Genomic DNA, 14,533 nt, shown 5'->3' with positions numbered 1-14,533 from the left:
TTTATGCTAGAAACATGCTAGCAACATGCTAATTCATACTAGAACCGTGCTAATTTATGTTAGCAATTGCCTAGCAACTACTCAGAACACCCTAGCAACCACCTAGCAACACCTTAGCAATGACCTAGACCACCTTAGCAACTGCCTAGCAACCACCAAGTAACCAAGATCACCCTAGCAACGACCTATCGACATATTAGTGTAATGAGGCCAGCTAGTAAGTGCTGTGCAGGTAAACCTCACTCCTCTGACCTCTAAAGGTGTTCTAGCGACAGACGCTAGAGGCCATGGTCTTTAGCCTCCTTGGTAGAGCACCCGACTCCCATGCGGAAGGTACCAGCTCGAAGCGGGTAGGACCGGCGGGATTACATTAGCAACCACAAAAACACTCTAGCAATGCCTTAGCAACTACTCAGAACACCCTAGCAACCGCATAACAACAACTTGCAACTGCCTAGCAACACCTTAGCAACTACCTGGAACACCCGAGCAACTGCCTAGCAACACCTTAGCAACGCCTAGCAACCACTCAGAACACCTTAGCACCACCCTAGCAACCATTTAGAACACCCTAGCAACCACTTAGCAACACCTTAGCAACCGCTTAGAACCCCTATCAACCGCCTTGTAAGAAGCATGCCAATCCATACTAGAAACATGCTAACATGTGTAGTTATCTATCTATGCCAACTATTTAAAACTTAAACTTAAAAATGACTTAAATTATTTCAACTTTAAAACGACTTCAAACTTTCAGACAAGGTTTTCTCAAGGCACCATAAAGTTTGTCTACGAACTTTACTTTTAAACTAGAGTAAACAATATTTCCAGTGAATCTAATGAATGCAGTTAGATGTATGTTACCCATCACAGTAATGTAAAAACTGTTTTACTGAGTATTATTCATATTATTAATTAAATTATTCATTAATTATAGTTTATTAATGTCTACCCCGACCCCAACCCTAAACACAACCATCACAGTAATCTAAAAACAGTAATTATACAGAGTATTATTCATAATATTTATTAAATTACCATTAATCATAGTTTATTAATGTCTACCCTGACCCCAACCCTAAACACAACCATCACAGTAATCTAAAAACAGTAATTATACAGAGTATTATTCATAATATTTATTAAATTACCATTAATCATAGTTTATTAATGTCTACCCCAACCCAAACCCTAAACACAACCATCCCAGTAATCTAAAAACAGTAATTATACAGAGTATTATTGATAATATTTATTACATTACCATTAATCATAGTTTATTAATGTCTACCCTGACCCCAACCCTAAACACAACCATCACAGTAATCTAAAAACAGTAATTATACAGAGTATTATTCATAATATTTATTAAATTACCATTAATCATAGTTTATTAATGTCTACCCCAACCCAAACCCTAAACACAACCATCCCAGTAATCTAAAAACAGTAATTATACAGAGTATTATTGATAATATTTATTACATTACCATTAATCATAGTTTATTAATGTCTACCCTGACCCCAACCCTAAACACAACCATCACAGTAATCTAAAAACAGTAATTATACAGAGTATTATTGATAATATTTATTAAATTACCATTAATCATAGTTTATTAATGTCTACCCCAACCCAAACCCTAAACACAACCATCCCAGTAATCTAAAAACAGTAATTATACAGAGTATTATTGATAATATTTATTACATTACCATTAATCATAGTTTATTAATGTCTACCCTGACCCCAACCCTAAATGTAACCCTCACCCCTTCTAAAAAAACAGCTTAAACCAGCCTAGGCTGGTTGGCTGGTTTTAGCTGGTCGACCAGCCTGGTTTTAGAGGGGTTTTGGCCATTTCCAGGCTGGTTTCCAGCCATTTCCAGCACCATCTTAACTGGTCAGGCTGGGAGATAACCAGCTAAAACCAGTTTGACCAGCCTAGCCAGGCTGGGAGCTCAGCCAAAGCCAGCTATGTCCAGCTTAAACCACCTGGTCAAGCTGGTTTTAGCTGGTCATTTTGGAAACGGCTGGAAACCAGCCTGGAAATGGACAAAACCCCTCTAACACCAGGCTGATCGACCAGCTAAAACCAGCCAACCAGTCTAGGCTGATTTAAGCTGTTTTCTCAGAAGGGAAAATAATGTAAAAACAGCAATTATACAGAGTATTATTCATATTAATTATTAAATTACCCATCATTTGTATTTTATTAACGTCTACCCCTATTCCAACGCTAAAACAAATGTAAAAATATGAATTATTGTTATACAGTGTCACAAAAATATGCAGTATTAATGTGCGGATCCGCAGCTGTATCCCTTCTAGACTTTACCAAAGAGCATAGAATGATTCTAAGCTCTTGGCTTTACCCCTAGTTGGACTATAGGTGGCGCATGCGCATTACCGTCTGACCGCAGCCGCTCAGAAGCGTAGAAGAAGAATCCTGAAGGCTGAAGAAAATGTACAAGGTGAGAAATACAAACTTCAGCAGAGGCGCAGAGTTTTCCTTCGTCATTGTAGTCCTACTAAAACACACATAATAATCACAATCGCGCTAAATTCAGCATTAAATACGCACCTAAAGCAACTTCAGTTGATTCTATTATAAAGCGGAGCGTTTATTTTGAGCAGGAAACAACAAGGACACTGCAGAAGATATTAAATTACTTTAAATATTTTATGTGTTTGTTTTAAAATAGTATGCTATGTAATATTTCAGACGTCTGTAAGTCTATGGAGTGAGTGTGTTCGTTATATATAAAACTAGCGCGATTTTATTTAATGCGATTATTGTACCGGCAGTTATTGTTAAATTCTGATTTTGGCTTTATTTACTGTTCCACTGCTTATAATAGAGATGTAGGGTGGAATTAAAGTTTATAAAATCACTTATTTAAACGTTATAGTGTTTATTATTCAAATTAATCCACATTTTGTGAACCGTTGAGTGGCGGCAGGTCAGCGCTCAGGTGCGTTTTCAAAACTGACCACTAGATGGCAACAAAACACCAGCAAATCCTAAAGACAACATTCAACACTAAATAATAATTATTTTACTTATAAATTCGTTAAAAATGTTAAAATTCCTCTATAAAGTATTATAAACAGTTCTTGTCTTATAAAAATTTGGAAAAAACATTATTGATCCACTTCGAATGTTGACTGTATATATGCAAATTTATCAATAAATATATCAATATATATACACTACCTGACAAAAGTCTTGTTGTGGATCCCAGTTGTAAGAGCAACAACTAATAACTTGACTTCTAGTTGATCATTTTTCCCATGAATAATCTGTTGAACTACATCCCAATCATCACAAATACTGCCGAAGACTTACTGGAACCCTCATGGAGCCAAGATTTTTACAGAAATCAGTCAAGTTTGGTGAAGGAGAAATCATGGTTTGGGGTTGCATTCAGTATGGGGAGTGTGCGAGAGATCTGCAGAGTGGATGGTAGCATCAACAGCCTGAGGTATCAAGACATTTGTGCTGCCTATTACATTACAAACCACAGGAGAGGGCAAATTCTCCAGCAGGATAGCGCTCCTTCTCATACTTCAGCCTCCACATCAAAACTCCTGAAAGCAAAAGAAGGTCAAGGTGCTCCAGGATTGGCCAGCCCAGTCACCAGACATGAACATTATTGAGCATGTCAGGGGTAAGATGGAGGAGGCGTTGAAGATGAATCAGAATCTTGATGAACTCTGGGAGTCCTGCAAGAACCCTTTCTTTGCCATTCCAGATGACTTTATTAATCAGTGATTTGAGTCATTGCAGAGATGTATGGATGCAGTCCTCCAAGCTCATGATGGAGTCAGACACAATATTCATTCTGTTTCCACTGCAGCATGACCACATATTCTATACTGGACATTATTGAAGGTTCAGTGACAAGACTTTAGTCTAAGCAGAGTCAGACCTTACTGTCCTAATGAAATCATTCATAATCAAGACATGATCATATTTTATTGTGCTCAAATAAGTGTAATCTAGAGGCCTTTGCCTTTCATATAAGCCACTCCTGATACCAAATGATCAACTAGAAGTCAAGTTATTATTGCTGTTCCTAAAACTTGGATAGGCGACAAGACTTTGTCAGGTTGTGTATAAATGGTCAACATTCGAATTGGATCAGAAATGTGTTTCGAAATGTGTGTAAATCTGTTTGTATTGTTTTCTGAATATTTTACATTTATATTATTTAAGATTTCCTTTTAATAGTAGTTTATGCTCTTTTGTGTTTATTTTGTTTACATTTTGTAGTTTTAATTTTTATAATTCAACTTTTATTGTTGTTATATTATTACTACTTAGTTGTCATTACAACATTTCAATGTTAATATTCATTTTTTATTTTAACAAAATATTTAGTATTAACTTTTTTGTTTTTAATACTTTAATAAAATTATTAAAAAAAACTTTCATTATCATTATATTATCATATATTTAATTTTTATTATTATTATTAATAATATATTATTATTATTGCATTTACTTTATTTTTAAATAATTTTCTAATAAAAATGTATTTATAATTTATTATTATTATTATTATTATTATTATTGTTATTATTATATTTACTTATTTTTAACAATTTCATCAAATTATTTTTAAAAGTTTCATTATTATTATTATTATTATTATTATTATTGTTGTTGTTGTATTTACTTTTTATTTTTAATAATTTCATCAAATTATTTTTAAAAGTTTCATTATTATTATTATTATTATTATTATTATTATTATTATTATTGTTGTTGTATTTACTTTTTATTTTTAATAATTTCATCAAATTATTTTTAAAAGTTTCATTATTATTATTATTGTTGTTGTTGTTGTTGTATTTACTTTTTATTTTTAATAATTTCATCAAATTATTTTTAAAAGTTTCATTATTATTATTATTATTATTATTATTACTGTTGTTGTTATTGTTGTTGTATTTACTTTTTATTTTTAATAATTTCATCAAATAATTTTTAAAAGTTTCATTATTATTATTATTATTATTATTGTTTTTGTATTTACTTTTTATTTTTAATAATTTCATCAAATTATTTTTAAAAGTTTCATTATTATTATTATTATTATTATTACTGTTGTTGTTATTGTTGTTGTATTTACTTTTTATTTTTAATAATTTCATCAAATTATTTTTAAAAGTTTCATTATTATTATTATTATTATTACTGTTGTTGTTATTGTTGTTGTATTTACTTTTTATTTTTAATAATTTCATCAAATAATTTTTAAAAGTTTCATTATTATTATTATTATTATTATTGTTTTTGTATTTACTTTTTATTTTTAATAATTTCATCAAATTATTTTTAAAAGTTTCATTATTATTATTATTATTATTATTACTGTTGTTGTTATTGTTGTTGTATTTACTTTTTATTTTTAATAATTTCATCAAATTATTTTTAAAAGTTTCATTATTATTATTATTGTTGTTGTTGTTGTTGTTGTATTTACTTTTTATTTTTAATAATTTCATCAAATTATTTTTAAAAGTTTCATTATTATTATTGTTGTTGTTGTTGTTGTTGTATTTACTTTTTATTTTTAATAATTTAATCAATTAATTTTTAAAAGTTTCATTATTATTATTATTATTATTATTATTACTGTTGTTGTTATTGTTGTTGTATTTACTTTTTATTTTTAATAATTTCATCAAATAATTTTTAAAAGTTTCATTATTATTATTATTATTATTATTGTTTTTGTATTTACTTTTTATTTTTAATAATTTCATCAAATTATTTTTAAAAGTTTCATTATTATTATTATTATTATTATTATTATTATTATTATTATTACTGTTGTTGTTATTGTTGTTGTATTTACTTTTTATTTTTAATAATTTCATCAAATTATTTTTAAAAGTTTCATTATTATTATTATTGTTGTTGTTGTTGTTGTTGTATTTACTTTTTATTTTTAATAATTTCATCAAATTATTTTTAAAAGTTTCATTATTATTATTATTGTTGTTGTTGTTGTTGTTGTATTTACTTTTTATTTTTAATAATTTAATCAAATAATTTTTAAAAGTTTCATTATTATTATTATTATTATTATTATTACTGTTGTTGTTATTGTTGTTGTATTTACTTTTTATTTTTAATAATTTCATCAAATTATTTTTAAAAGTTTCATTATTATTATTATTATTATTGTTGTTGTATTTACTTTTTATTTTTAATAATTTCATCAAATTATTTTTAAAAGTTTCAGTATTATTATTATTATTATTGTTGCTGTATTTACTTTTTATTTTTAATAATTTCATGAAATTATTTTTGAAAGTTTCATTATTATAATTTTTTATGTTTATTTGTTTTGCCATGACAACATTAAATCTATTATTTATCTTTTATTTTAGCATACCATCAGTTAACAAAAACAATTGAGGTTTTTAAACTCAACACACCATTGACCAACAATGTTGTGCATCATCTGTTTGTAAAGGACAGCAGAAATGGGATGTAAACAGCGTTACATAACCGCTTTGAGTGTCTTCAACCCTTTTCCTCCACACGAACATCATTTGACCTCTAGTTTCTCCTGCACTTGTGTTGCTAGCAGTCAAACTCAGTGGACCTTGAATGTCCTCAAAATGACAGTATGAGGGTGTTTGACTATTCAATTCAAGTCTATTTATTTGTATAGCGCCTTTCACAATAATTATAATTCCAATGCAGCTTTACAAAAAGTCCACATTATTACATTACACTTCAAATCCGAAAGGGTTAAGGTGTTGAGTAAGTTAGTTATAAGTAATAAGTAGTGTTATAAATCATAACAATAATTAGCTACACCTGGAAGGGCATACGCTGCGAAAAACATGTGCTGGATAAGCTGGCGGTTCATTCCGCTGTGGCGACCCCGGATTAATAAAGTGACTAAGCCGAAAAGAAAATGAATGAATGAATGAATTAGCTACAAAATTACTTTTGCTGTTTTTTTCCCAACTACTTATTTAAAATGAGCTGAAACAACACAATTCTTGATCAAATTTAAACAACATATAATAAAAATAAATAATAACAATAATTAGCTACACTCAAAAATCTACATCTGCTGTTTTTTTCCCAACTACTTATTTAAAATGAGCTGAAACAACACAATTCTTGATCAAATTTGAACAACATATAATAAAAATAAATAATAACAATAATTAGCTACACTCAAAAATCTACATTTGCTGTTTTTTAACTACTTATTTAAAATGAGCTAAACTTTGTAATATAAAATTTAAACAATACATAATTAAAAAATAAATAAACAATAACAATTAGCAAAAAAAATTACATTTGCTGTTTTTTTTTCAAACTACCTATTTAAAATGAGCTGAAACAACTTTTTAATATAAAATTTAAACAATACATAATTAAAAAATAAATAAACAATAACAATAATTACCTAAAAAAATTACATTTGCTGTTTTTTTAAACTACTTATTTAAAATGAGCTGAAACAACACAATTCTTGATCAAATTTAAACAACATATAATAACAATAAATAATAACAATAATTAGCTACACTCAAAAATCTACATTTGCTGTTTTTTTAACTACTTATTTATAATGAGCTAAACTTTGTAATATAAAATTTAAACAATACATAATTAAAAAATAAATAAACAAAACAATAATTAGCAAAAAAAATTACATTTGCTGTTTTTTTAAACTAATTTAAAATGAGCTGAAACAACACAATTCTTGATCAAATTTGAACAACATATAATAAAAATAAATAATAACAATAATTAGCTACACTCAAAAATCTACATTTGCTGTTTTTCCAAACTACCTATTTAAAATGAACTGAAACAAATTTTTAATATAAAATTTAAACAATACATAATTAAAAAATAAATAAACAATAACAATAATTACCTAAAAAAATTACATTTGCTGTTTTTTAAACTACTTATTTAAAATGAACTGAAACAACACAATTCTTGATCAAATATGAACAACATATAATAACAATAAATAATAACAATAATTAGCTACACTCAAAAATCTACATTTGCTGTTTTTTCCAAACTACCTATTTAAAATGAGCTGAAACAATGTTTTAATATCAATTTTGAACAATACATAAAATTAAAAAAAATAAATAAACAACAATAATTTGCTACAAAAAAATGACATTTGCTGTTTTTCAAACTACTTACTTAAAATGAGCCAAAACAACACATTTTTTTTGAAGGGGATAACTTAAATATTTAATGCTCAATTAACTTAAATTTGTAAAAACTAATAAGTTAACTTAATTCCTTCATGTTGTCTCAACACGAATCAATTGTATGGAACCCAGCAATTTTTACAATGTAGTTTATTTATCGTCGCAGGGAGATTTCAATTGCAGCATACACCTACAGAGACATTTGACGATTTCACATTAGGCGTTTATATAAATAGATAATTATTCAAACTAAGGTATCACTAATCGAAGTAAATATCCAGTCCACTGACCATAAAGAGGAAGTATTAAAAATGTAAATGCTTTAGGGACCAATTATAATTTTGACCCATTGCTTACACATCTGGGGACACAATATCATTGTCGCCACAGCGGAATGAACCGCCAACTTATCCAATGAATAATTCAAAACATTATTCATTGGATTTACTGAGTTTGTTTAAGGTTGTTTAATGGCTGCAAACTATTTATATGGGCTGAATTGTTTGCAACCACTTATCTTAAAAAAATAATATGTTAGTGTGTTATATTATGCTGTTCTTGAAGTGTGTAAATGTGTGTGTCTGTACGTTATTGACCAGGAAACACTAAACCGTGTTGACAGTGAGCACAGACTCTGATAATGAGGTTATTTTTCTGTCTGACCGGTTTGTTGGCGCTCTCTTCTGATAGGCTGGAGGAGTCGCTGGAGCCTCTGGAACTCTGGGATTGTTTTCAGCCTCAGTGCTGGCAGCATCCGCTGATGACAAACCCACAACAACACTCAGTGTAGAGGAGGTAAAGTCTGAAATCAGCTGCGGAGAAACACACAAGTACACACTCAGAAATAAAGGTGCAAATCTGTCACTGGGGCAGTGCACTTTTGGAGCACACAGGTGAACATTAGCACTTTTAGGGTACACTTTTGAACCTTTTAAAGGTCTTGTGAAAGTTTTTTAGATATCTATTAGCTACGATGCTACAAAACAGTGACCAAATACTCATTTAGAAGATGTGGAGCTGATATAAACATGTAAAGCTTTTACAGTTTGTCACTTCAGCCTAAATGGATCAGCAATTGTTTTCACATCACCTCATACTTCAGTTTCTTATCAAATCTTGACCAATCAAATGCTCTCTGGTATCTGACATGCCCCACCCCTTCTCATTTGCTTTTCATTTGATGCACTTGAGCTCAAACATAGAATAAAAAAATGCCCTTTTCAAAGCACTTCACGGGCCTTGAGGTACATATTTGTACCTTTTAGGTATTAATATGTACCTTTAAAGTCCTGTTAGGTTGGGCTGCTCGATTATGGGAAAAATCATAAAGTTTAAGTTTAACAACTTTATTAATCCCACCAGGGGCAATTAGATTAGGGTAATAGCATTTCATGATACAACGAACACATAAAGAGACAAATCACTTACAAACAGTGTTAAAAAACAAAAAAACAATCCAGCATGCTTCATGTATAACTTCAAAAATAGTAAAAAAAAAAAAAAATCTTGGAAAAACACATGTTAGAAATCTACATTTAAAGGGCACATAGTTGACCTCTTTTTTATGATTTAATATTAATATTATGGTTCTGAGTGTGCCAGTTTAGGTTCAGTTTAAAACACAGTTCAGATTTTTTTGTTATAATGTGTTAAAAAGTGTCATGTTGGGGGCGTGTCCACAGCTCGCTGATTTAGGGGTGTGTTGCTTCACATGTAAATTAGTTTCGGCTTCCCGCCAACGTAACAAGGGGGCGGGGCCATGAGCTCACCCACTCTGCTTTTGCAACAGTCTGACAGGCAGGCGGAGGAGAGAGAGGATCACCATTCAGTCGTACATGTACAAGTCTGACACAGACCAAGCAGAGAATACAAAATCATTTGTGTCTTTGTACAGTTTTACATCCAACTGTGTGCTAGTTTCAAGTGCCGAGCTTGTACACCGAGACTAATAACCACACACACTGAGTTAACTTTGACTCAGGCACCGGATGCGCCGCTCGAAGCCGCGACACGGCACACCAGACACTCTCTGTGGCGCGGCAGATACATGAAGTGTCCCGAATTGTCGCGCCACGCATTTTTGAATTCTAAACATAGGTTTCTGCAGCGGTCTGCCTGTGATCGGTTAAGATCACAGGGAGCTTCTGGGATCTCGAGAAATGCAAACGGCTGAAGTATAAGGTAGACTCAATGAGAAGTACACATGTTTGCAAACCTACCTAAAGATACAACCAATAATTCCGATTAGAGAGATAATGTGGAGAATATTGCTCTTGTGTTGAGCCCAATGAGCCTTGCATCTACAAATAGAGCTAGCGTGTTCCTTTAGTGATATCGCTTCGACTCACGCTGAAAATGGCGGACGTGAATCAACAAACTGAGGATATGATGACGCGCCTGTCAATCAATATTGGTGGGCGGGGGGACCAATTGGTCCACCGTTTTTTATGTTGTTAAATTGAAAAAAAAAGCACTGGGTGTGCTTATATCACCCCAATATGACGGTCTATACACCATACATGCACATATGTCTGTCCAAACTGCTTGAAAAGTAGATTTTTTACCATAGGTGCCCTTTAATGCTTCTTAACCTTCTTCCAAAGGGCAACAGAACAAAAAAAGGCTTCAGAGGATGGGAGTCATCTCTTATCACACTTTGAGTTTTCCTTAATACTTGCTGTTCATGTAACTCCACTAGACTCTTCAGAGGTAAACCAATAATCTTGGAGCAAGTCTTGACTAAGTTTTGAAGTCGATTTTTCTCTCTAACGGAAAGTGAAGAGAACCAACATAAAAAAGGAAAAGCTTAATAAATTCTTGATATAAGTGTTATAAAAAGTTCTCAGTAAACGTTTTTCCACACAGAAAGAGTTCAGTTTTCTAAGCACATACAATCTCTGATGCACTTTCTTAGCAACAGCGTCTGAATTCTGCTGGAACTTTAATGTGGTATCAAATATTGTACCAAGATCACCAAGATAATCACGATTGTTTTGGTCATAATTGTAATCACGATTATTCAAAACGATTATCAGTTGAAGTCAAAATTATTCGCCCTTCTGTGAATTTTTTATATATATATATATATGAATATTTTCTCAATATATGTTTAACAGAGGACTTTTTCACAGTATTTCCTATAACATTTTTTCTTCTGGAGAAAGGCTTGTTTGTTTTATTTCAGCTAGAATAAAAGTAGGTTTAAATATTTTGAAACTTATTTTAATAGCTCTGTATTATTAGCCCCTTTAAACAATATATATTTTTGATTGTCTGCAGAAGAAACTACTGTTATACAATGACTTGCCTAATTAATTAGTCTAAGCTGAATTTAAGTTACTGAATGTCACTTTAATCTGAATACTAGTATCTTGAAGAATATCTAGTAAAATATAATGTCATCATAGCAAAGATAAAAGAAACTAGTTATTAGAAATGAGTTATTAGATCTGTTATGTTTAAACTGTGCTTTAAGCATCTTCACTTAAAGAAAAAAACTTCAGCTACAAAAGTCCTTCAGTCAAGAGCAGTGAGGGATTTTCTCCTTTTAGTGTTTGATTCATAATAAAAACAGGCGGCAGGAGGAATATTGCGCGCTGTCTCTTTAAGTAGAGTGCGGCTCTGATATGGTTTCACTTTCACATGTCTTTTGATTCTCAACTTGTTTGTTTATTACACATATGAGGGTTAATCTGAATAATCACTAAACACCGTGCTCTGACACAAATGTGCATGTGTTAGACCATTAAAGCGCTCACATTAAGATGACTTTAGATGTGTATGCTCCGCTCGTCTAAGCGTGGCGTGCACACATACAACAGCAAGCGCTCTTTCGCGCTTTTAAAAGTATGAATGATTCGCATCCAGTGCTGGAAACGTTACATTACAGTACATGCTTTTAGTCATATTCACGTGGAGCTTTGCAGAGCAACAAATGTGTACAACTGGAAAGGGGGCGGTATATGATGGAATAATCGTTTATCTCGATTAACGGTTTTTCAGAATCGTTAGAAGCCAAAATCGAAATCGAAACTGGATTTTCGATTAATTGCACAGCCCTACTGTTAGGAACAAGAATGTTCCTTTTGAAAAGGTACCACCCCAGGGACAGATTTTGCACCTCTTATTCTGAGTGTGTAATAATCCATCTTTGTGAAAAAAAAGCTAAATAAAAATAAAGATATCAAAGAAGCTTTAGAAGTTGTTTTTTTTAATTAATTTTTGATGATTATTATTTATTTACGTAGGTATTTTTTTCACTAAACCTGTCCGGGATAAGTTTTGGGTAATGGGGTTTGATTTACTGTAAAACCTTGAAAAACTCAATAAAGACACGTTATACAAAATGAGTAAGAAAATACTGCAAATCACAGTATTAGTTTAGGTTTACTGGTTTGAGATCATGCTGGTTTGAGATTTAGCTATGCAGTGAAGGTGAGAATAACCATTGAACCAAAAATAAATGGAAAAAAGGAAGTAAATTGAGACATGGAATTTGTAAAGCACATTTCATATTAAATAGTCATTCAAAGTGCTTTACATGAGAAAATTATTAAAAGGAATTATAAAATAATCACAAAATAAGTATAAACATACTTATCTACTCCCAGGGCCATTAATATCGATGTTAATATTTAGCCGCACCATACTGATGTTTCGTAACATCTAATTTTTATGAGGTGGGTTGTTATCCAAACGCTCAACCCCCAACCTAGAGGACCAGGACATACATACATACACTACGGACAATCTAGCTTACCCAATTCACCTATAGCGCATGTGCTTGGACTGTTGAGGAAACCAGAGCACCCGGAGGAAACCCACGCCAACACGGGGAGAACATGCAAACTTCACATAGAAATGCCAACTGACCCAGCCGGGACTCAATCCAGCGACCTTCTTGCTGTGAGGCGACAGTGCTAACCACTGAGCCACCATGTCACCCACAATAAAAAATGTAACACAAAATTCAATGAACACATCAAAAGTATAAATGTATTACTAAATACTGTGCCATTAAATATTTCTTTAACAAGTGTTTATCCTTATTTTAATCTTTAAAAGACATGCAATGTAAGGTGGTGACTCCTTCCATGTTTTAGCTCCTCTATACATTACATCTGTGCATGCAAATATGGCAAAATGCCGAATTAAAATGTCAGATGCAAAACTAAAATAAGCAGTTCTGAAGCAAGTCACTTTGAACAAGAGTCACTTTTTGTCACGCTAAATGACTAAATGTAAATTCAAACAGGTGTAATTTTCTTAATGCAAAATGTAAGTTCATATATTTACTTTTTGCTCTGGGCTGAAATTTGGCCCAGAGGTTTACAACAGAACCAGAATTATCTGTTCACCTAATCTGAATTACAAATGAAAGGTATATGAAGGAAATGAAGCCAGCATTTTCAAACAAACATCAGAGTGTTTATTTATTTATTTAATAAATTAGTTTATTGCATTTCTTTACTATATTGTAGCATCTAATAATGAGAACATGGGCAATTACAAGAAAATAGAATAAAAAATTTGCATATTAAGAATTAGGTGTGAAAATTTGTTTAATTTCCATGAGAATGTCGGTGGAAGCGTCTCATTTAGCCTTCTCATGCAAAGCGCCTTTATGAAGATTTTGACTTTGGGGTGAAATCTGATGCTTCCAAAAGAACCTGAATGATTTGTCATTCTAATTTGCTTCATAAATGAAGTTTTGTTACATAAATTAAGCTAGAACATTGCCTTTTAGTACTTACTTATTTAGTATTTTTCTCAGTGTTCTAAAATAAGATGTTAAATATAATGTGAATGCAAACCTCAGATGCATAACAGCAATACGACTTTGGGCAGAAAAATGTGCTTAAATGTCATGTAAATAATATTTTATTAAATTAAAAATATATAAACAATGCTAAATTATACATTTTAAATTTAAAACACCCGAATGATACATTGCAAAACAAATTAGTTTAACAATGAGCTTGTCTCTTTACAATTCCAAAGAACTCGATTGTCAAACGTTCAGATGCATAGATGGAGAAATAATGTCTTAATGCAGCAAATATTAATGTAGGTGTGTTTTTAATGAATTTCTTATGCTTAACTGATGGTTTTGAGTGTGTGTGTGTAGTTGTCTTTGTACAGTGTGCCGCAGCAGAGCATCCAGCAGGGGGAGTCTGAGAGAGGACAGCTGGAGGAGAGAGTGGCTGAACTCAGACTAATGACAGAGCCATACCTCAGCTGGTGTCAGGTAAACACACTCACTCACACACACACACACACACAAGCACACACTCAATCAATCAATCAGGTGCACAT

General features: G+C 31.4%; 1 protein-coding gene across 2 annotated transcripts in view; it reads left to right on the top strand.

The window, feature by feature from the left end:
- The first annotated feature begins 2,387 nt into the window (after positions 1–2,387).
- apooa (apolipoprotein O, a) overlaps positions 2,388–14,533 on the top strand; it is a 31,905-nt gene continuing 19,759 nt past the window's right edge. For both annotated transcript variants that reach the window (XM_056457260.1, XM_056457259.1), the window contains exons 1-3: positions 2,388–2,475; positions 8,909–9,013; positions 14,346–14,465. In XM_056457260.1, coding sequence (XP_056313235.1) covers positions 2,467–2,475; positions 8,909–9,013; positions 14,346–14,465 — 234 coding nt within the window. In that variant the 5' untranslated portion in view covers positions 2,388–2,466. The remainder of the gene's footprint in view (positions 2,476–8,908; positions 9,014–14,345; positions 14,466–14,533) is intronic.

The sequence above is a fragment of the Danio aesculapii genome, chromosome 5 (genome assembly GCF_903798145.1).
Source record: "Danio aesculapii chromosome 5, fDanAes4.1, whole genome shotgun sequence".
NCBI classification, from domain to species: Eukaryota; Metazoa; Chordata; class Actinopteri; order Cypriniformes; family Danionidae; genus Danio; species Danio aesculapii.
This window is presented reverse-complemented; position numbering and strand designations above follow the sequence as displayed.